Below are 25489 nucleotides of genomic sequence, written 5' to 3' on the forward strand. Positions count from 1 at the left end.
TTAATTAATTTATAAAAAACTTATTTTATCATTATAATATCATAGGAAAATTTATTCATTTTGCTATTTAAAATCATTACTTAAAACATATTTTCTTTATTTATTAACACCGACAAGTGAGTTTTCTTTATCTTCTTCAAAGATTTCAAGTGCTTTTTCAATCGTATTGATAACGTCATTCATCGCCATATGTTCATAATCCATTTCGATAACTTTCGTAAGGAATTTCACATAAGGTTCATTTTGATCAATAACAATTTTCGTTGGGACTTCTCCTGTTTCATTATCTGCGATTTCTAATTCAATCGCTTTTTCTTTCGCTCGTTTGATAACTGAAGCTGGAAATCCTGCATGTTCTGCTGCTTCGATACCAAATGACTTAGAGAATGGGCCTGGGCGTAATTGGTATAACATTACAATACCATTGTTATTAGTCGCATCCATATGACAATTAAATACATTCGGAAGTTCATTCGATAAATTACATAATTCATGAAAATGTGTCGCAAATAATGTAAATGATCCGATGTCTCGCGCTATTCGTTTAGAAATAGACCACGCAAGGCCAAAACCATCGCTGCTGCTCGTGCTACGCCCTAAGTTCATCAACAAGAATTAATGACGTAGGCTTAGCATTCTGTAAAATAGATGACATTTCTGTCATCTCAACTGCAAATGTAGACATATGAACCGAATCCCATGCTCCAACACGCGCATGAATAGATGTAATAATAGGGATGATGGCTTTGTGACATGGAACAAATGATCCAATATGTGATAAAAATATACAAATTCCAACTGTTTTCATTAACGTAGATTTCCCTGCTGAGTTTGGTCCACTAATAATTAAAAATGATGAATTTCCTCGTTCCATTCGAATAGTATTAGGAATAAAATTAAAACAATGTTTCTCAATAAGAGGATGACGCGCTTCTTCTAATGAAATAAGATTAGACGTTTTATCAAATTCAGGACAAACATAATTATTAGAAATAGATACTTTCGATAATGATATAAAAACATCAATCGTCGAAAAGATATCATTTAATATTTGAAATATCGGGGAAAATTCTTTTAATGTGCAAATTAATTCTTCAATAATTTCTTTTTGTTTGTTATCATATTCATTCTCATATTCAAAATATTCTTCAATAATTCGCTTAAGTTGATATGACGTAAAACGAACACCATCTTTCCGCGTTTCTAAAATCTCAAAATCTTCATGATTACGAATGTTTCGTTCTAAATTACGTGAAATTCGAAAATAAAATGTTTTCATATTATTACTTCGTTCAAGTTTAACTTTATCTTCTTCAATATTAATTTCATCGGATACATTTCGTCGAAGTTCTTCCATTTCATTTTGTTTATCTTCCATTAATTGTGACGTGTTACCTAACGTTTCATCAAAATTAGGTTTAATCCGATAAATATGTTGTGGAATCTTATCAAAAATCAATCGTTTCTTCAATAAGTCGTTGAACTTTATTAAGTTCTTCTTCAATATTTTTTATATTCATTAACAAAATTTTCAATCATTTCATTATCATTCGTTGTTTCTTCAAATATTTTCAAATCTTTAGATACAAGAACAATATCATATAAACGAACACAATCTTGTAATGTACTTTTGTTCTTTACAAATTTACGAATTAATCGTGAAATATCTGGAAGTTGTTTCATATGATTACTAATTTTAAGACTAACTTCTTGATGATTATTAAAATATTCGATAATTCGTTGTCGTTTCTCAATTTCTGTGATGTTTAATAATGGCTGTTGTAAATATTGATGAAGTAAACGCGAACCCATCGGCGTAACACACTCATTAAGTAATTGGTAAAGTGACGTAGGCAAACTATTCTTTTTATATGAATTATTCTCTGGAAAAATATTTAACGCATTAGTTGACGAATAATCTAATGTTAAAAATTCATCTAATGAAAACGTTTGATGAACAAATTCATTTAAATTAATATGTAAATTATTAACTAACGCTTTCATACTTTTACTATTCGGAAATTTATCAATTTCAACATTTTTAACACTTGAAACTTCTTTATATGGAATTTCAAACTTTTCACTAATAACTTTCATATTAATTAATATTTCAGGTGGAATAGAATAAAATAAAAATTTCACTCGGCATCGTTTGTGTAATTAAACTTTCAAAATGGTTTAAACTTGAATTATCATAAAAATTCAGTGGTTGAAATTGTAAATAATGTAGGATCACAACATGATGCATCAAATAAATATTCTTCATTCCGAAAAATTACAAGAAATTGATAACAAAAGTGAAGTGGTGGAAAGATCTAAATCACTATTCATCAAATCAATAACTTGCGAAATATCACCTGGTGACGCTTCAACGACTTTATTCCATTCATTACTTTCAAACTCGTACAACTCAACTGACGTTCGGTTGTAAAGTAAAAGATCTCGTAATAATGAAACATATAACGTTTCTGAAATACTAATATAATGTCCTGTTTTATTTTGTGTTTCTTTAAGTGAACCAATCGACCTTAAATACTTTTGTGCGATAACTTCTGCGTCTTCTTCAATCGCGTAATAACTACCTCCTTTCTTATAAAAACGAATAGTTCGAGGTTGTTCCTTTGGAAGTTTTTTTAATTCTTGAATATCAATCATTTTTTATATATAAAAGTTTTCTTTATTAAGAAGGGAATTAACGTCGCGGGCTTATATTATAAACGTACACCAAAAGTGCATTTATAAACGCGCATTTTAACCGGGACACTAAATTTTGCCATTTCGGTTTTATTCTGACGTCCATCATCGTTTCTGATTCCAAACAACATGAGCTCAAACCAAACCGTAACTTTTTCAAAAAAGATTTTTCCGATCCGGAATTAGCATTCCTTCATACATTTACTTGTTAAATAGCAATGCTAATAAATTTTGCCTCCTGTGCATCGTTTTCATCTGTTTTTTCAGGCACCACAATCATGTTTAATTTATTTTCTTGACTATTAAAATTCATTTCGATTGCATAACAATTATCATCAATTTGTATCTCGTTAATTTTCTTCGAGTCATCCCATATCCGTACTTTCCCGTCGTTGCACCCGACAAATAACAAGCGACGATAATCGTTCGTCTGTAAGATCGATGTTATGCAATTTCCTGTTTCGAGGAGCTTCTTCACCTCGAAGTCTTTTCCAGGCTCATGCACACGTTCCCACATTCGAACTTTCCCGTCCTCCGAACCAGAGAAGAAGAAGTTGTCCAAGAACGGGAATATGTTACTAATACGTTCTGTGTGTCCATAAACTTTTGAAGTACATTTTCCATTTAAGTTATATACATTAATTTCTCCTTGATTTGTGCCAACAATTAATCGATCATTAACAACATCCATACATGAAATCTCTTCTTGAAGAACAATTCGCCTCTTTGCTGGTCTTCCTTTAGTAAAATCGATTTGCTCTTTATCAAGTGTCATTATATAATTTATATAATTTTTATCTTTTAATATTCCTTTATCGACTGAATCAATGAAATTTTTCTCGAACAGAAACACATTCGATGATATTGAAACGATAATAAATTTGTCATTAAAGCATAAAAAAGATTCTTCCACCACAAGTGGAGATATAAAACATGTATCAACACACTCAAGTTGTCCCATTCCAACACATGCGAACGCACGAATTCGGACATCGCCTTGTAAATATATTCGTTTTGCTAAGCTGTCATATTTGATCGATGTGACTTTGTTGAAGAAACCTGTGGGATATTCTTTATATTTATACGATATAACATATCGTGAATCAGAAAGATTTAAATAACTACATATTAGTGAACCATCAGGATCAAATGTGCCAACTTCGAAATTATCGTAAATTGGAATTTCGTTAACTTGAGGGTTCCGCTTTTTAATTGGTAGGTTTCTAAGTGGAACAGACATAGGTTGATATTGATGTTGTGGTGGAGGTGGAGGTGGTGATGATGAACGTTGATAATTTACTTGAGGTAATGGAATGGGACTTTCACGATTATTGATACCCTCAATCATTTGTTGAGGAAAAATTTTGTGATATAGAATGCCAGGCATAACTGGATAACCTTGATGTGAATTATTTTTATATGTCAATGTTTGTAGCAAGTTGTTAGATTTGCCGATTGTGACCATTGGTAAGTTGCTTGCAACAAATCCGGGTTGAAAACTATTACTGAACTTAAGAATATTACTTAATTTTGCTATTTTTCTGTTTTTATCTTTGTCTTTGTGGGTTTCATTATTAAACCGACCTTGGACACGCTTTTTTGTCCAATATTCACTGTCAATTTTTTGAAGCTCTTCAAGACATTGATCAACAATACACATTCTTCCGCTTGAATAGCTTGGGTTTGCATGATAAAGTGGGTAATATTTGCTAATAATTTCGTTTTCCTCTGTTGTTGGCTGATGTCGATTGTTTTGAAGCTGAATCATCCTAAAGGTGATTTTGTCAAATTTCTGATAGGTTTCTAAGAAACATTGGATTTATTAAAATTTTTACTGAATTTTTGTCAGGATAAAATTTTAAAATTAAATGGCAAAAATGTCAAAATATCTTCGAAGGGGATCCCCGATGACACAGGCCAAGAACAGACATAACGATTCCCAAGCGGAAAAAGATATAATACAGGAGTTTTATGCTCAATATGATGAACATGACAACTACTCAAGTAGCCGTGATAGTATTGTTGATAACTGTTTAACCAAACTAAAACAAATAGACGATAATTATTGGACAAAAAAGCATGTTCAAGAACGTTTCAATAGTATAACATATAAAAGGAGAACTGTGAAGGTTGCTAAAATGGGAGATAGTTTTTTGACAAATTTTCAACACGGCTTTGTTATACGTCCACCACCGATTGGGATCGATATTAATGCATTGGGGAACAGTCGTTTTCCAAGTCTAGGCATAACTCATAATCAAGGGTATCGTCTTATCCATATGAACACAGTTCGTCCTGTGGGTGGCCTAGAAAACGGTGTTTGTTCATCGTCAAGTAGTGATATTTCGGGTATCTCTAGGGCTTCTCCAAAGTCTAGTAGTATTCTATCCAACTTAAATTCTCCTGAAATTCCATTACCATCACCTCCACCACCGCCATCTCCTCCTGTTGTCCAATCCCGCGCCATGCCTATCCAACGTATAAATTCCCAAGTTAGTGAAATTCCAATCGAAGGAGATTTCGAAACGGGGACATTTGATTCTGACGGGTCGCTTATATACAGTTATTGTAATCTCAGTGATGCACGGTATGTTATTTCATATCGCTGCAGGGAATATCCCACAGGATTCTTCAACAAAGTCACGTCGATCAAATATGACAACTTAGCGCGACGAATATATTTACAAGGCGATGTTCGAATTCGATGCTTCACCATTGAGAATGAAGCCCTTCGTTGTGTTGACACATGTTTTATCTCACCCACAGTCATTGAAGAATCGTTTTTATGTTTTAACGACAAGTTTATCATCGTATTAATCTCATCCACCATCTTTTTATTTGATAAATTCCCCGAATACATACAAAACGAAAGAGTATTATTAGACGAAAATACTTATTCGAACTTTATCATGACATTAGAAAAGAAAGAAATCGATTTCACGAAAGGACGACCCGCCAAGAAGCGAATTGTCCTACAAGAAGACATCTCGTGTATGAACGTTGTGAACGATCGAATAATCATTGGCACGAAGCAAGGCGAAATTAACATATACAACGTAAGTAATGGAAAATGCACATCGAAACTTATCGGACACACAGAACGTATTAGTAACATATTCCCGTTCTTGGACAACTTCTTCTTCTCTGGTTCGGAGGACGGGAAAGTTCGAATGTGGGAACGTGTGCATGAGCCTGGAAAAGACTTCGAGGTGAAGAAGCTCCTCGAAACAGGAAATTGCATAACATCGATCTTACAGACGAACGATTATCGTCGCTTGTTATTTGTCGGGTGCAACGACGGGAAAGTACGGATATGGGATGACTCGAAGAAAATTAACGAGATACAAATTGATGATAATTGTTATGCAATCGAAATGAATTTTAATAGTCAGGAAAATAAATTAAACATTATCGCTACTGACGAAACAGAGGTAAAACACTTTTGTATTTCATGCTGAATTATTAATAAAGTTAATCAGAATTTCTATTTGATGTGAAATGACGTTAACATGTAAAAATATTTAAAGTTTTTGTGTTTATTTCGGTTTATGAGAACGATGTCTATGAATTGTTTTGGATTTCAATGGAATTTATGTGACAGAATATGCTTTGATAGAAACCGTAAATATGAAACCGCCCGGTTAAAATGTGGTAAAGGATTTTATTGATGATCTTTATCTGATTTGTGATAATGCAGTATTATTCAATAACAAAGATTCTTTAATCGGTTATATTGCACTGGACTTAAGGAATTGGGTTGACAAACAGTACAAAGAAAAATCCTCTTCTCTTGAAGAAGAATGGGAGAAACGACTCAAAAGTATTGTTTCTCGTCTCCAAAAGCACATTGACAAATCACCAATCCATGTTTCAACAGAAGTATAGATAAACTTTTATTGTTTTATTAGTCAATAAATTCAACTTGAATACATTGTCCTTTACTATCACACACGTTTTGTTTGATTATGTTACTTTATAAGCTGCAACCTTTATTTATGATCTTAATTATAGATGTTTGTATTTTCCTCGAAATTATTTTGATTTTTGTTGATACGACAATTTTTCTTCTTTTCCGTTGTATTAAAAGAACTTGGGGAAATGGATTTATTACACTTCCTCATAACGTTTGAAACATGGGAGAGTTATATAATTCCCATTTGTATTCTTTGTGTGATGTGGCGCGATATGGCGGCATTTGGTGCACGTTTATAATATAAGCCCGCGACGTTAATTCCCTTCTTAATAAAGAAAACTTTTATATATAAAAAATGATTGATATTCAAGAATTAAAAAAACTTCCAAAGGAACAACCTCGAACTATTCGTTTTTATAAGAAAGGAGGTAGTTATTACGCGATTGAAGAAGACGCAGAAGTTATCGCACAAAAATATTTAAGGTCGATTGGTTCACTTAAAGAAACACAAAAATAAAACAGGACATTATATTAGTATTTCAGAAACGTTATATGTTTCATTATTACGAGATCTTTTACTTTACAACCGAACGTCAGTTGAGTTGTACGAGTTTGAAAGTAATGAATGGAATAAAGTCGTTGAAGCGTCACCAGGTGATATTTCGCAAGTTATTGATTTGATGAATAGTGATTTAGATCTTTCCACCACTTCACTTTTGTTATCAATTTCTTGTAATTTTCGGAATGAAGAATATTTATTTGATGCATCATGTTGTGATCCTACATTATTTACAATTTCAACCACTGAATTTTATGATAATTCAAGTTTAAACCATTTTGAAAGTTTAATTACACAAACGATGCCGAGTGAAATTTTATTTTATTCTATTCCACCTGAAATATTAATTAATATGAAAGTTATTAGTGAAAAGTTTGAAATTCCATATAAAGAAGTTTCAAGTGTTAAAAATGTTGAAATTGATAAATTTCCGAATAGTAAAAGTATGAAAGCGTTAGTTAATAATTTACATATTAATTTAAATGAATTTGTTCATCAAACGTTTTCATTAGATGAATTTTTAACATTAGATTATTCGTCAACTAATGCGTTAAATATTTTTCCAGAGAATAATTCATATAAAAAGAATAGTTTGCCTACGTCACTTTACCAATTACTTAATGAGTGTGTTACGCCGATGGGTTCGCGTTTACTTCATCAATATTTACAACAGCCATTATTAAACATCACAGAAATTGAGAAACGACAACGAATTATCGAATATTTTAATAATCATCAAGAAGTTAGTCTTAAAATTAGTAATCATATGAAACAACTTCCAGATATTTCACGATTAATTCGTAAATTTGTAAAGAACAAAAGTACATTACAAGATTGTGTTCGTTTATATGATATTGTTCTTGTATCTAAAGATTTGAAAATATTTGAAGAAACAACGAATGATAATGAAATGATTGAAAATTTTGTTAATGAATATAAAAATATTGAAGAAGAACTTAATAAAGTTCAACGACTTATTGAAGAAACGATTGATTTTGATAAGATTCCACAACATATTTATCGGATTAAACCTAATTTTGATGAAACGTTAGGTAACACGTCACAATTAATGGAAGATAAACAAAATGAAATGGAAGAACTTCGACGAAATGTATCCGATGAAATTAATATTGAAGAAGATAAAGTTAAACTTGAACGAAGTAATAATATGAAAACATTTTATTTTCGAATTTCACGTAATTTAGAACGAAACATTCGTAATCATGAAGATTTTTGAGATTTTAGAAACGCGGAAAGATGGTGTTCGTTTTACGTCATATCAACTTAAGCGAATTATTGAAGAATATTTTGAATATGAGAATGAATATGATAACAAACAAAAAGAAATTATTGAAGAATTAATTTGCACATTAAAAGAATTTTCCCCGATATTTCAAATATTAAATGATATCTTTTCGACGATTGATGTTTTTATATCATTATCGAAAGTATCTATTTCTAATAATTATGTTTGTCCTGAATTTGATAAAACGTCTAATCTTATTTCATTAGAAGAAGCGCGTCATCCTCTTATTGAGAAACATTGTTTTAATTTTATTCCTAATACTATTCGAATGGAACGAGGAAATTCATCATTTTTTTTTTTTTTTGTACCAAACTCAGCAGGGAAATCTACGTTAATGAAAACAGTTGGAATTTGTATGTTTTTTATCACATATTGGATCATTTGTTCCATGTCACAAAGCCATCATCCCTATTATTACATCTATTCATGCGCGTGTTGGAGCATGGGATTCGGTTCATATGTCTACATTTGCAGTTGAGATGACAGAAATGTCATCTATTTTACAGAATGCTAAGCCTACGTCATTAATTCTTGTTGATGAACTTGGGCGTAGCACGAGCAGCAGCGATGGTTTTGGCCTTGCGTGGTCTATTTCTAAACGAATAGCGCGAGACATCGGATCATTTACATTATTTGCGACACATTTTCATGAATTATGTAATTTATCGAATGAACTTCCGAATGTATTTAATTGTCATATGGATGCGACTAATAACAATGGTATTGTAATGTTATACCAATTACGCCCAGGCCCATTCTCTAAGTCATTTGGTATCGAAGCAGCAGAACATGCAGGATTTCCAGCTTCAGTTATCAAACGAGCGAAAGAAAAAAGCGATTGAATTAGAAATCGCAGATAATGAAACAGGAGAAGTCCCAACGAAAATTGTTATTGATCAAAATGAACCTTATGTGAAATTCCTTACGAAAGTTATCGAAATGGATTATGAACATATGGCGATGAATGACGTTATCAATACGATTGAAAAAGCACTTGAAATCTTTGAAGAAGATAAAGAAAACTCACTTGTCGGTGTTAATAAATAAAGAAAATATGTTTTAAGTAATGATTTTTTGACCACAATACTAAGTATCACCAAATGGTTGTATATATCAAATGAATTAAGAAATAATTTGGTACAAAAAGAAAAAATAATTTTTCAAAAAACATATTTGCCAATAAAACGCATGTTGTAATTTTTATTTTTTCAGAGAACTAATTTTTGAAAGAAGAATTTGTCAAGCAAATTGATAAAATTAATAAAATATTTTTTTTTGTTTGATTTATTCAAGATAATTTTTTATTAAAAAATCTTTTGACAGAATATGGTTTAGAAGAAATAAATGCCATTTAATTTTGACCATATGCTATTCTTTATGGAAATTGTTTAAGCAAACACTCAAAAATATTTGAATAGATGTGATATAAAATAATTTTAATTTGATAACATCAATATTAACAACACGCCGGGAAAAAATTAAATATAAGTTCTGTGGATTCTTCCTATTATAGCTTGAGCCAATTCTATTTTGTTTTGTGAGATACATTCACGTGCAATGTCATTGACATTGTTCAGCTGCCAAATAGAGGACATATGCTATTAATGATATCATTAGGTGTAACTGCTGCTTAACTACTGTACTTGACGAATTAATAACGGAACTGAATGTGACTTAACTTCAATTTGAACATTTCATTTTCATTCATCTCAAATCATTCGATAAAATTTCAATGATTTTCAAATATTTTTTATCATCACAGTATTCAGCATATTAAAGAAATCAAATAAATGAAAGTTATTACTTTAAATTTTCATTTTATTTTATTAAGCACCTTCCGATTGATGGAAGGTGAAGTCATTTAGAAAATGACAGAATAAACCAAGCACAGTAAGTGAAAATTGACTCTGACCAAAATGCAGAGGCAATTCAGTAGTTTATCACCGTTATAAAGGCCATTAAATGGGAAGAAATAATAATGCATTAAACAGAACATTTCTCACAAAATTACAATCACTCAATCAAATTATTCGTAACTTAAATGAAAAAAATATTCCTGAGTCTGTACAATCAATAATTGGTTTATTCAATCGGTGTTCATATTCCCTTAGTTTTGTTATTAGTCAACTAATTTATATGTCTTTTCTATCCCAAAAGAAGAATTTTGATATTTATTTATGCTTTCTTAAAGAAATACAATCCAATGAGCAAGAAAATCAAAGAAAAATAATTTATACTTTTGCAAAGTTTCTTAATAATCTTAAAACATTTGAATCAAATTATCTTCTTTTTGAAATGATTGAACAAAAAATAATTGAATCTAAAATTATTTCAAATAAAAAATCTCTATATTTTGTAAATTATAATACAGAAGAAACAAAAAATATGGAATATGATATGGATGATTTTGATGACAAATATATAAAAATATTTTGGGAATATTTTAATAGTAATTTAGAAATATTAAAAAAGAATGATTGGGAAGTTCATAAAAAATTAATTAAAGAAGGACATAATCCAAATGAAATTGCTCAAATAATTCGAAATGATGAAATCGAAAAACTTCAAGAAATATCATCACAGACAAATTTTGATTTTAATCAAACAATTGAACCATCGCTTTATGAAAGATGTTCATTTATTAATAAAGAAAATGTTACATTAATTGATTATGCAGCATTTTTTTCATCAGTTAAATGTTTTAAATATTTACTTATGAATGGTGCTAATATAGAAAATGCAGGTAAATACGCTGTTGCAGGTGGAAATGAAGAAATCACTCATTTGTGTGAACAAAATCATTCATCATTTGAAGGTTCATATGAAGCTGCAATTGAATATCATCGAAATAATCTTTTCCATTATCTTTATGAAAATGAAATTATTGAAATCAATAGTTTAGATGAATTAGGAAAAGTATGTGTTTCATATCATAACTATGAAATTTTATCATTTTTATTAGAAAATGGAATGGAAATAAATGATGCAATTATATACGAATCTGCAAAAATTGGAAATATATTTCTACTAAAATATTTACTTATAGGAAAAAACCCTCCAAAATTTTTATTACATTATGCAATTGAATCTGGAAACTCTGATCTTGTTAATTTCGTTTATTTAAAAACTAATATAAATGGGAAAGGTGTTAATTTATTTTGTATCCTGTTTATTTTTATGTATTAATATTTTAAAATCATGTTTTCAGTTTATATAAATAATATAGTATGCCTCTTATATATGCAATTGAAAAAGGTGATATTGAAATTGTTAAAATACTTCTTAAACATAAGAATATAAATATTAATTGTGAAGATATTTTTTTATAATTTTCGATATTTATTTAAGTTATTTTGGATTAAAATATAATATTTGGTGAGTATTTATATTTCTTTTTACACCACTCATTAGTGCAATTAAAAAGGAAAATGTAGAAATTGTTAAATTGATTCTTGAACGAAAAGGTATAGATGTTAATTTTAAAAATAAAAATTATATAAATTATTTAAAATTCTAAAATATTATTTGGAAATTCTTCATTATATATGATTCAGCACTTTTGATTGCATCTGAAATAGGTAATAAAGAAATAGTAAAATTACTTCTCGAAAAAAAGGAACTCGATATAAATATAAGAAATTATATTTATTTCTTGAATAATTAATTTCAAAATAATATTTGGAAATTATTTAAATTATTTGATACAGCACTTATGAAAGCATCTTATGAAGGTCATGCAGAAATAGTTAAAATACTTCTTGAACAAGAAGGAATTGATATTTTTGCTCGAAGCATTTAATTTACGTATTTAATGTTTGTTTTTGATATTATCGGTTTCATAATAATATTTGGAAATTGTTTATATTGTTTAGTACAGCGCTTATATTTTCCGCTCATAATGGTAATATTGAAACAGTTAAAATACTTCTAGCACAAAAAGGAGCTGATATAAATGATAAAGATATTTATTCATTAAATAATATGTTTATTTTAAAAATTTGGTATTTATCAATAAAAAATGGAGTTTGTTTAAATGATTTTGGTCAGTATTTTTTAGTGCGGTTTTCAATGGAGATGTAGAAATCATCAAATTTCTTCTTGGATATAAAGAAATTGATATTAATTCTCCTGATATTTATTAATTTTATTTGAATTTGAATTTTGTGATTTTATATTTCAAAATAATATTTGAAAATAATTTAAATTATTTAAAACACCACTTATGGTTGCAACTGAAAATGGTCGAACAAAAGTAGTAAAATTACTTCTTGAACAAGAAGGAATTGATGTAAATGCTGGTGTATTTTAACAATATTTGATATTTATTTGATTAATTTAATGTTTCAAATTTGTACAAAATAATTATTTGAATTATTTTGGACAGCACTTATGTGCGCATCTTCAAATGGATATGCAAAAATCGTTAAATATCTTCTTGAATTTAAAGGAATTAATATAAATGCTAAATCTATTTATATATTTTTTATGAAGTTTGTTTTAGTGATTTAATGTTTCAAAATAATTATTGGGAATTATTCATGTTATTTTATACAGCTTTTATGTTTGCTGCTTATTATGGGAAAACAGAAGTTGTTAAAGTTTTTCTTGAACACAAAGGATTTGATATTAATGAGAGAGGAATTTGTTAGTTTTATTTAAAATTAATTTTATTGATTCGATATTTCATAATTAAATTTGGATTTTATTTGAATAAAATAAAACAGCACTTATATTAGCAGCTGAAAATGGAAATAAAGAAATTATTTATTTACTTCTAGGACAAGAAGGAATTGATACGAATATGGATATTCCTGAAACATTTCAAGAAGACAATGAAAAAGAAGAAGATAATGAATATTATTATTATTAATAAATGAAATTAAAAAGAATTGAATTTAACCATATGGAAAATTGAGTTTATTATTATTTTTTTTTTAATACTGATAATTATAATAAAGATTGCACACAATGATATCAATATTTTTTGATATTTCATTATTTTGTTTAAAAACAGTGACCCGCTATAAGTTATATGAGTAACATTGTTTACACAAATATCAGATTAGATTTCGTGGGAGTCACTCTCTATGGTTATTCCAAAAGGTGTGTTGGATACAATTTTTTGTAAAACATTTTGAAGACCAGAAAAGTTTGTATACAAAGGCTTGACGGTTTTTAGCTCATGTTTTGTGCCAAAAAGATGTGATACTCTGTTTATAACTATTATTCATTATCAGATGTATGAAAATAGTGATTACTCATGGGCACATATAATTTATATTGATACATAACACATGCATTATTGGGAAAATGCACTTAAAATACCTTCCTATAGGACGTGCTCGGATAAATAAACGGTCAAAAACTGCACGTTAAAATAATGAAAATTCATTTTTTTCCATGCCTTTTCAAGAATTGAAATAAAATGATACATTACATAAATCTATATTTTAAGTGTGTTTGTTTAAGGTAAGTTTTAGATGGTAATATTCAATGTTGAAAATCCGAGTCTACTTTCTCTGAATTTTTTTTTTTAAATTGATTAATCTTATCTAAATTTTATGCAAATATCTCAATACCTATGAACTGAACTCAAAATAGACATTGCAACTTATATACCAAAATAAAATCAAAATCATAATAAGCTGAAGAATGCTTATAATTTCCTGAACTGAACATTGAATTAACCAATAACCGTCACAAATCAGACAACCTAGTGGACCGTTAAAAATATAATTGTAGTGTTTTTATTTCAATACTTTATGTGGATACGATTAAAATATACTGATTTTTTCTAAAATAAAACAGAAATACCTATATCGAAAATTAATTTATAAACTAATATATGCTATTAAAGAATATAACTATTTATGTATATTATAATTTACTAAAATAATTAGAAATTATAAGAAAAATCGATCCGAGCATGTCCTTTCCGATAATTTGCAAATTGTTCATACCTTTCAATTTTAAAAAGTGCCATACGTTCACAATTGTTTCAGTTTACTTATCTTTTTGTTTCTTTATTTTGCTTTAAATCAAAAGAACTATTACAATAATTTTTCAATGCGTTCACATCCGAAAAATGTTTACATAAAATTTTATATAATATTCTGTTGGAAAATGCTGTAAACTCGTTGCCACCAGCATATGGTCGTAAACCAACACAAAAATTTACGACACCATAAAAAATTGAACCATTGTATGGTCGTAAAACAACTTTTTGAATACATGTGAACTGGCCAGTTCCTTTTTACATCCCAATTGAAATTTCAGAGGGTAAACAAATTGTTAATTCAAAAACTGAGCTTGGTTGTATGCCAGCGGTTAGATCGTTTTTAGTTAACGCTGGTCAAAATCCTAAAAAAATGAGCGTCGAACAAAGAAACCTCCCATCCTTCAGTCAAGGTAAAAAGGTTTCACACTTCACAATCCAAGGTCTTGTTGGTGCAGGTGGTTATGGCGCTATTTATTCTGTAATTGATAATAATAATAATGAAAAATATGCATTGAAAGTCGAGTCGTTAAATGCAGAGAAGGAAGGACTTGTTAATGAAATCAGAACAATGTACGCCCTTAAAGGCAATCCATACTTCCCTCAATTAATTGACGATGGAATTTTCGAAGATTACAGATTTTTAACTATGTCTATATACGGCCCATCCGTTTGCGATTTACGACATCAAATGCCAGAGCATAAATTTTCATTGAAAACAGGCATTATTTTAGCAATTGAAATGCTCAAACCAATTCAAGAGCTACATAAAGCTGGTTATATTCATTGCGACATCAAGCCATCAAACTTTCTCATCAATCCAAACGCCCAACCTTTTGTTGTTCTTATTGATTTTGGATTATCACAAGAATACATTAACAGACATAATGGCAAAATCAGAGAACCCAGAAAAGGTGTTGGATTTGTTGGTACAGATCGTTATGCATCTATCAATGCACACTCATCAAAACGGTTATCTCCACGAGATGACTTAATGTCTTGGTTCTACTCTCTCATTGAGATGCTTAAAGGACGTCTCCCATGGACGGGCGCAGGTAACCACGAATTAGTTGGGAAGATGAAGAAAAAGATTTCTCGATGGACATTATGCAAAAATCTTCCATTTGAACTCCAAAGGGTTTACTCACACATTAAATCCCTTGGGTATGCGGACACTCCCAACTTTGACCATTTGACAAAATTATTACAAAAGTCGATCAAAAAGATTGACAACGGAAATGTAAAGTTAGACTGGGAAACAATGGGAAATGAAAATTGGAATCAACCAGAAGTTGTTCCAATAGAATGAGTATTGATATCAATTTTTTCTATTTCTCGGTTAACCGCGGAATACTATTATTTATATTATTTAGAATAAAGCTAAAGATAAAGGCATGACTTTTTAATCGTTTTGTAAATCAATTAAATTGACTTCAAAAATTGATAATTAATTTTTTTTAAATTTATTTTCATGTGTTCTATTATATGATTTAATTTCTTTATTCTTTATTTTGCTTTTAAGCTTCAAAATGAAGTTCATAAAAGTAAATTTTAACGATGATTTCCAAAATCATTAAATCATGTGATGAATATTGAACAACATTCAATAACTACAGAATCTTAAGTAATGTATCACAGTGCAATACAGACGAATAAATAAGATATTCAAAAAAATTTATTTATTTTTTGCTCCTTTTGTTCCTTGGCAAACTTTTTCTGTTTTCATCTGCGGTTTTCATCGGCTTTCCCACAATGTTATCGCCTTCGATTGAATACTCCATCGGCTGATGCTTAACGATTTTTGGGGGGAACCAGAAACTTTTCCAGTTGCCAATAAATCCTTTGGAATAAAAGTTTCGTACTGGCTCCTTGTTTCCTATTTTAGCTCTGTATTCTTTCACAGCTTCATACTTATCAATTTCGATTTGTGTAACATTGATAGATATAAAATAGCATACTTGACCGACAAAGAAAGTAAGAACCACAACGATAACGCTTAAAATGACAAAGTTAGCAGCAGTGAAGAGATCTGTTCGCATAATAACTGCAACGCAGATGAAGAAATTTCGCATTTTTAAATCTGGATCCCAACGAATGCGTGGACTAAGCTTATCTATGCGCCAAGCCATCTGTTTGTATGAGTGAAATGCAAGATAACTTGCTGCTATTATATCAAAGATTAAAAATAGTAAGAAAAATCGATGTGTACGTTCACCAATTGTAGCAAGAACCCATGGACAATAATGGTCATACTTCCTGTGTGTTAGTGTTTTAAAAAAATGTGAAAATAATTATCATGAGATAATTAATTTCCATATAAAACATACGCAATACGTTTGTTAGTATATTGGCAATAACGGGAACGAGGAACAACTGGGATTTTGAGTGTTCTGCAGAGTGATGGTTTGTATATAACATTATCATAAGGATATACTTGAAGATATGACTGAACATTCTCGTTGGTGATTTCTCCTGGATCAAGAAATTGAAGAGCTACAAAAATTACCCATGGCCATGGTAAAACAAAAAATGAGAAAAATTCTCTTATTTTGTAGGAATTAGGATAAACATATTTTAAGTTAGGAAATGTTTGGGAGAAGTAAGTTATTGAAAAAATCATGTAAATAGTGTAAAAAAATATTGCGACAAAATATCTACATTTACCATGTGGGCCCATGCAACTATTATCTATATCTTCATCTTCATTTCTTTTTGCAAGTTTTGGACAAATTTTTAACGTCAAACTCCTAAAATAAAAAGGGACTTTGATTGATATAAATCTATAAATCGAACCAATAATTCCATTTCGATGGAACTTGTTATTACCGCATATCATAACATAAACAAAAAACATCATTACAGCGAGATAAATCCCACAAATGAATATCAATGTTTCCACATCCATTTTGTGAGTTTGGAGGAGCGGTCCGACCAAATATGCTATGAAATATGATATCAAAAAATGGACAAAAAACAAAAAAATTTCGATAAATACTAAGTATCTTAAAGAAAAGCATATATAAAAAGTATTACCCAATTACATATATCACATGCTCAAATCAATATTTCTTGTAATATTGCCTATTATGCAAAAACAAAAATTTGGTAATATTTCAAAAAATTACCAATTACTTGGTAATGATATTTTATATTTTCAATATATCAACAATTTAACATATAGTCCATTTGGAAAATTATAACATTCAAAACAAGTTTTTTAGAAATTCATATTTTTTTAATACGCTTAATTTTTGAGTGCTTTATTTCATTCAAAAAATTAACGTATTCACTTATTTTTAGGTCAAAACCTTTTAATGATTATTTTAATATAAACCAATGCATCTGGATGTATGCAATTTCTGATATATAAATTTTTAGTTGAAAATTTTTTTTGTTTAAGATAAATTGCACTAGTCCTGGAAAAACCCTGTCATTTCTTTAAAAAAAGTCTTTTTTTCCGGTGAAAAATAATTGTGTTGAAACATATAACCGGCTGATTATGCGCACAAAAAATGAATTTCACTTTTATTATTTTTCGGGAATTACAATTCCAAAAGTAATGTATATCTTTATCACAGCTTCTCGGAACATTTTTGATCTGTTTTATGAAAAATAAAATGTCGAATATTTTCATTCAATATTTTATGCCACAGAAACGTCACATCGTTTGTTTTGATGCACAAATAGCATTGCAAAAATAAATTTCTTTTATTTTACTCAATCTTTTCTAAAAAAATAATCAATTTTGAATAAATCCGCATAATTACAACAGTTCAAATTATTCAATTTCAGCTAAGATTTGTGGCAACGTTTTCTTCTTTGTTTGCTTGTTCAATATGCTCGACAGCCCTTGTAATGGCGCATTCCAATTAGTAGCGTAAAGCATCGACATTTGACTCATAATTTTCGGATAAACATTTAAATTACCATAAAACAAAATGCATTCGATGACTTTCGGAACACCAGATAACACTATAACTTTCATTGAACAATAAACAAACTTATTAATATCATTTTCTCCGAAGTAATATTTAATAGTATTTAATACATCGCATAATATTTCGTTCATTTTGAAGAAACAATTTCCTAACATTTTACCTTTTAACGTTGCGAATCGTTTTTTGGATCTTTTAATGATTAAGTCTAATAATTGAGAATCATATTCATTAATGTACATAACATTCGATGGTATTATAGTTGAAAACAAAATTTTCGATTTCTTCATTTCGAATATACAAATGATTCATAACAAATATCAAATACAAAAATGATAAATATGATTCTTTTTGGAATATTTGGCATGGGTTCTTAAATATGGACTTTACAACTGTTAATACTTTTCCATCATTTGGTTCATTAAAATGATAATCAAAAATATTCGAAATGAATTCAATCGATGGAGACATCAATTTCTTCGGTAAAGTAATTGTTTCTTCCATGAACGATGTTTTTCGTGCACTATAAACAAATTTGTTGATTACATATTCTTGCATATATATACTTGAACCGATAATAAAATCATGTTGTATTAAAGCTAACTCATTAAAAACCCATTTAGCTTTAAGGAAATCTTCGAAATTTTGCTCTATTTTTTGCTTTTTGTGATGAGTTTTCACAAGCGCAAAATCAATGAAATTCTCCGTTTTGGCAATGTCAGAGTTATCGATGATTCGCTTCGTGTAGATATCTTTTGGCGTGAGGAGCAATTCAGCAACTCCTTGGCCAACATCTATCGAAAGCTTTTCGATTTGGACCCATACGCGATTGTTAACTTCATCCTTTTCATAATTTTTAGCTTCACATTTTCGATAGATTAAATTCTCAAATGTTTCATAAGGCCCTTTAAAGAATTTATGATGAGAATATTGGATATATCCAGGTTCAAGAGATGTAACAACATCTTCTTTTAAGACCATTGACGGTAATGTTTTTTGCATCTTAATTATACCACATGTCTTATATAAATCAAATAACATTTGGATTTCTACTCCAGAAAATATAGAATAAATAACAGGGAGTTTGATATCTGAATAATAACTTAAGTTGACAATCAGAAAAGTGTCGGATTCGAAAATAACGTTCTTTATCGTCTGGGTGTGAATCGAACCGCCATTTCGCGCACAAAAGTCGAAAAGTGACAGCAGCTCCGAAAATTTCGGATTTTTGTTGTCGTATGAATAATGACATTTAGTTCGAAGTGGGAAATAGATTTCAAAAAGAAATCTTCGGAAAAGAGGTTCGGAGGTGTCATGTAAGTGTATCAGAATATCACGATGATTTTTGGTAAGAAGGCAAAAAGCTGATTTTAACGCTAAAATAAAAGAATTATAAAATGGTTTGTTTTCAACATCTATGTTACTCTCAAATGAGTCCCAAAATTTGCTAATAAAACGTGGAAAGTTATCAAAATAGGATTCAATAAGGGATAAAATAAAATCCGAAAAGTTTGGATTTTGTTCAACTTTGGTCCTTTCTATTGCGTGGTAAAGGAAATTATAGCCAAAGGTATTGAATTCGGATGTTTGAAAGAAGAAGAATATTGATGGAAATGTTAACATTGAAAAAATGGTGGCATTGCAAGATTTATCTTTAAAATACTCCCAAAATTTATCGATTATAAGGTCGCCATTGAGAAAAAAGTTAAATAACGAATTTGTAATAACTTGGATTAATGTACTTGGCACATGTTGAAAGAGAGGAGGGCACTCCCCCTTTGGATCACATTCTTCGATAGATTTCACTTGTTTGTCAGTTAATTCACGATTTGGAGAAATTGCTAAATGGAAAAATGCAGAATAACGAGAAGTATAAATTAATTGTATCACTTGTTGAGTAAGAACCTTATCAAAATTTTGGAAAGCAGGGCCGTATGCCCATTTTATTGTTGAATCTTCTATGTTTCTGAGTTCTTCAAGCTTTTTTTCCATTTTGGTAATTCAGTCCTATTGACGGTTTATAATTTTTTTGAGGAAAACACACAACTCACTTTTAGTTTACAAAAAGTGGATGAATTCATTGTTTTATAACATGTTCAGATAACGATATGTAAATTCAATTGAGTTAGCTATTGTGAGTGTTTTTGTTTCTGTTTTAAATTCTTGCATTATATTAACAAAAAAATAAAACAATTGGAATTACATTGATATCAATTTATTATTTTTATTCTTAAACCAGCTTTTAGATAAAAAAGTAAAAGCAAGAAACCTAACCACAAACAAAACTAAATTTCTCCATATTGTATTGAACATAAATTTAAACATTTTTAATAAATTCACTGAATGTTATTTTGTTGATGAATAACAATGAAAACTTATTTTGGAATGATCGATGAGATTGTGGAAATGAGGTATCGAAATCATTTGATAAAAAAGAGAAGGAGAAAAGTCATTTTTGATGAACTAGTCTGTTTACAACTTGTTTGAGGGTAATTAACTTTTAAAGTATACTGTAACAAATGAACTATAATGTTCACAGTTTGTTTTTCTGAAAACAATAAAAAATATTTTTAGACATTTTGTGATTTATTGGATTACTTAACAAATAGAGTGCATGTTCGAGCTTGGTGCATGTGTGCTCTTATTTTTATTTCTAATCAGGATGTGTGGCCAAATATTAAAAGAGGAATTCAAATACTGATATGAATGAATATCATCAATAGTTGCAAATGGACAGTGACTTCAGGTGAATGATAATATAAATCTTGGATTTGGCTATCATAAAAAACCTTCAAAATTTTACAATGTTTCCGTGTTCACTTGTTAAAAACTTATCTAATAATTATTTAAAATTTATAAAGTTTTGACTTTTTAATTTCTTTTCCAGTTTCTTCTAGCTTAAATATGATTATGTGATTATGTTAAAAACGACAAACCTAAATGGAAATCAATGTGAATAAGATGCATCTTATTTTATTAGATCATATTCTCATACCAAAAAATGTCAATCATTTGTAAATCACAGATCTTGCTTTTTTAATGAGGATACCATTTTGTTAATTTTTGCTAATACTGTTTCTTGGAAGATATTTGTTAGCGATAACAACCGTTATTTATTGAATTATGTTTTTCAAATGCTTTACATCGATTTCAAAAGTGCGCCCTTTGTAATTTTTGTTTATTATTACAGCGACAATTCAAAACGACGATACAACTTTTTCAAAGTGGTGGAAAGAATGAACGAATATGGAGATGATTCTTTTTTCAACCCAATTTTCACCAAAATAATAGAGGAAAACAAAATTCCATCTCTCGATAACTCAACATTGTTTCAATTTATTCAGATATTTGCAAAAAAAATTGAAGATGATCCAAATAATCAAGATTATAAAACTGCAAGTTGGGCTTTAAGCGAAACTCTGTTTGAACAATACGAACATTACTTGGGTGATCTTCTTCTACTAAAAGAGATTTATTATTCATTAAAAATATTTTCATCTTTGCATGAATGTTTACCTATTACCCCAAGTTTTTATAAGTTTTTCAAGTCCCTTTTATCTAATACGCTCAACTCAGATCTAAAGCCCAAAGCAGATGAACTTTTTTCCCAATTAATCAATTTACCAAAATTCTTAATCAATTTTGTACTTGGAGATGGCATCTTTGATTTCATCACAACGGTGTTTACAGACACTAAGTTTCAAGAATATATTACCATGTTTAATAATTCATTTGATACACTTCAATTCAAAAATGAAAAGGATGTCCAAAATGCCTCCAACATTGTTACTCAGCTTCACGATTTTATCAAACAAAATCAATTATCTAAGCAATCCATATTTAATGTTCTAAATTTCCTCACCATTTATATCCAAAAATTTTCATTTTATTATCCAATCCTAAGCGATCTAGTTAAGATCAATGGCATTTTTACCATATTTCAATCGATTTTTACTGATACATCTGATTTCCAAATAATCTTTCATAGACTTATGAAAAGTCATGATTATAAGGATCCATGTATTCCCAATCAGCCTGTGTCACAATTTTTATCATTACAACTTAATAATTCATATTCTCCAAAATCAGTATATAATTATATATTTGATATTATTATCAATTTAATTAACGACGACATGATAAACATCAAAAAGATGAATCGGTATTTTCGATTTTCTGAGTTAATTTCTTTCCCACATATTCAAACCGAAGATTTTAAGCAAAAGTTCATCAAATTATTTGAAGGCTTAGTTAATTGTAACTTCGAATCTTCGACTTCTATCTTTATCAAGCTCATTAATTATTTGAAGCTTGATTTAGGGTCTATTAATCCTATATTACAAAAGATGTTATCAGATAACATTTTATCAACAGATGAAGACTCATTAAATACATTAATTAATTATTATTTAGTTGATAATACTTCTGAAGAACTTGGAACAATATTAACCAATTTTAATTCATTTAGAGATTTATTAGTATTATTATATGATAAAACGCCATATCATAAATCGATTTTAATATCGAAGATAATGTCATCATCGAATTATATATTACCGATAAATTTATTTGTTGAATTACTTATTAAAATGTTAAGTATTAATCCCGAAGAAGCACAATTCATTATGTTCTTTAAGAAATTACCTGAATCTTATTCAAGCGAATTATTTGCATCTTTTTTATCATTAGTTTTAGAAGAACAGAATTTAATTACATTAATTATTAATATCGACGGATTATTTCTTATCGAAAAACTCTTTGAAAATCCGAAATTTACTGATCAAGACTTAATTAACTTTATTAATGTATTAGCTTCTAATGGATTTAATAAGAAATTAAATGAAATGTTATTAAAGTTGGATATTAATCATCGTTTATTTCATTTGGATCAACAATATTATTTACAAATATTTAATGATAAAGAGAAAAAAGAGCCTTATGGCTTACCAGTGTTAATACCTTTTTTAAATCTCGAAATTAATACTCGTTCACAATTCGATTTCTTAAATATTGGTAAATATGCGATACCTTTATATCAGAAATTAAACAAAACGCCTTTAGATTTAACTAAAATTGCGAATCGTTATTTGTCATTAGAATCTGCTTTAACAATGGTAAAGAATCCTTTATATGTATCGAAATACATTGATATAAATTCCGATTATTTTCCTGTTTTCGAGTTTTTCCCTAATAAAACAAGTTCTTTCATAGAAATTAATTTGAGTTATCATGCGATTTATTTTTGGTTTAAATGTTCATCGAATTTCGAAAATGTTTTACATATATTTCAAGCAGGAAAAATTACAATTGATTTAGAAAATAATAATTTATTAATAAAATGGAAAAAACATCAAAAAACTTTAAATAATTTTAATGTCGAAAAATGGCATTTAATATTTATCTCAATGAATATAATAAATTATAAAGGAGAACAATTTAATATATTAATTGATGATCAAAAATTGTTGTTTACAAATGAAAACAAAATTACAAAAACAACAATTTTCGGTAATAAAACAGAACATATTAATTCGCCATGGTTTTTATCATTAAATATACAATACTTTCCAAATCAAATCAAATCATTAAATAAAATCATTAATATAATAAATAAAAATGGACCTGGCGATATAAATAAAAATAAAAATTCGATTTTGTTGGGTCCACATCTTAAAGAATTTGTCCTTGGAAGAAATGTTACATTAGTGCCTTATCAAGGATTTTTATATTATTTAGGAATTCCTTCTTTTTTATCGAAATTTTTTAAGTTGTTTTTAAAGACAAATGATTCAGAGATTTTAACAAATTTAATAACAATTTCTTTACATTATTTAGAAATTAAAAAGTTTAAAGTACAAAATTTTTGGAATTATTTCGTTTACGTTATAAAATATCAATGTTCTAAATTAAATCCACAACATTTCAAAATAATTTTTACTTTTATTCTTCAAAAATTGCCGAAAAAAGAAATAATAAATAAAATGTTTTTGTTTGTACATGATATCGAATTTTGGATAAAACTTTTACCTGAATGTGTTCGAATGATATTAGATTTAATATCAAAGAATATCACAACGATTGATTTAGCTAATAAGTTCTTTATAAGGAAAACTTGTATCTTTTTAATTGTATTAATATCAACTGTTTATCCAAAAAGTTATCCGACTGAGAAATTCTTTGATTTTATTGTTGGGTTATTATTAAGGTTTGAAATGACCAAAAAAATTAATTTCATTTTAATGTTTATATTTTCGATTCGAAATCAAAGTGATCATACGAATCCAATACATTATTTTACATCTGCACAAAAGACTTCTTTATTAAAATCATTTGAAAAACATAATGAATTACTTAAACCGGAATATTTTAGTCAAGAAGTAATTAATAATATATTTACTTTTGGTACTTCAGCTGAGATTTGTATATTATTAAAGATTTTGTTTAACTTAAAATTAAATTGTCCGACATTTGAATATGAAATTCCATTACAAATTGATCAAGTTATTAATGAAACTTCAATTTGGATTGGAATATTTTCATTATTAACAATGTCCGATAATTTTGATTCGAATGATACATTATTAAATTTATTTCTAAACTCAATAATATCATATGAAAATGCTATAGTTCCTGCATTATCATTAGTATTATGTGGTGCTATAACAATTTCTTATTCTTATTCTACGAATCAACAAAATAAAATTTTATCATTTTTAGAATCATTTGTTTTAGATGGATTTTGTATTTTTTCGGAACTATTTAAAGTAAGTTCGTTTTTAACTATTTCTCCAATTAATGCTATAAATGCATCGATCATTTATTGTCCATTAATATTAGCGTTAAATGAAATTGATTTTTCTAATGAAAACGATATAATTAATTATCAAGAAAAAGAAAAAATTTATAGTTATAATCGTTTATGTAAATTATTTTGTAAAGATTTAAACATAAATTATAAGTTATATATGAAATCGACAAAGAATAATGAAAACATTGAAGTTAAACCACTGAATGAAATTAAGAAACAAATACAATGTTGTTTCTTAAAATGTAATTTACAATTAAATCAAAGTTTTACTAATGTAAA

At 28.5% G+C, this 25489-nt stretch overlaps 6 protein-coding genes across 6 annotated transcripts; 3 read left to right on the forward strand and 3 right to left on the reverse strand.

Moving 5' to 3' along the window:
* Positions 1-96: 96 nt before the first annotated feature.
* GO595_007783 (DNA mismatch repair protein MutS) lies at positions 97-444 on the reverse strand (the record flags this gene model as incomplete). Its single annotated transcript, XM_067921284.1, has 1 exon — positions 97-444. One exon carries the CDS (start codon positions 442-444, stop codon positions 97-99), a length of 348 nt encoding a protein of 115 aa, XP_067772013.1.
* Positions 445-2902: 2458 nt separating this feature from the next.
* GO595_007784 (protein JINGUBANG-like) lies at positions 2903-4462 on the reverse strand (the record flags this gene model as incomplete). The annotated part of the gene is made up of 1 exon (XM_067921285.1): positions 2903-4462. One exon carries the CDS (start codon positions 4460-4462, stop codon positions 2903-2905), a length of 1560 nt encoding a protein of 519 aa, XP_067772014.1.
* A 511-nt stretch (positions 4463-4973) lies between these two features.
* GO595_007785 (protein JINGUBANG-like) lies at positions 4974-6152 on the forward strand (the record flags this gene model as incomplete). The annotated part of the gene is made up of 1 exon (XM_067921286.1): positions 4974-6152. The coding sequence occupies one exon, from the start codon at positions 4974-4976 to the stop codon at positions 6150-6152; it is 1179 nt and encodes a 392-aa protein (XP_067772015.1).
* Positions 6153-8930: 2778 nt separating this feature from the next.
* On the forward strand, positions 8931-9314 carry GO595_007786 (MSH2; the record flags this gene model as incomplete). The annotated part of the gene is made up of 1 exon (XM_067921287.1): positions 8931-9314. One exon carries the CDS (start codon positions 8931-8933, stop codon positions 9312-9314), a length of 384 nt encoding a protein of 127 aa, XP_067772016.1.
* Positions 9315-14789: 5475 nt separating this feature from the next.
* Positions 14790-15776, forward strand: GO595_007787 (CK1 family protein kinase; the record flags this gene model as incomplete). The annotated part of the gene is made up of 1 exon (XM_067921288.1): positions 14790-15776. One exon carries the CDS (start codon positions 14790-14792, stop codon positions 15774-15776), a length of 987 nt encoding a protein of 328 aa, XP_067772017.1.
* Positions 15777-16146: 370 nt separating this feature from the next.
* GO595_007788 (DHHC zinc finger domain containing protein) lies at positions 16147-16596 on the reverse strand (the record flags this gene model as incomplete). Its single annotated transcript, XM_067921289.1, has 1 exon — positions 16147-16596. The coding sequence occupies one exon, from the start codon at positions 16594-16596 to the stop codon at positions 16147-16149; it is 450 nt and encodes a 149-aa protein (XP_067772018.1).
* Positions 16597-25489: the final 8893 nt, after the last annotated feature.

This window comes from Histomonas meleagridis (assembly GCF_020186115.1).
Source record: "Histomonas meleagridis strain 2922-C6/04-10x chromosome Unknown contig_59, whole genome shotgun sequence".
NCBI lineage: Eukaryota > Parabasalia > Tritrichomonadida > Dientamoebidae > Histomonas > Histomonas meleagridis.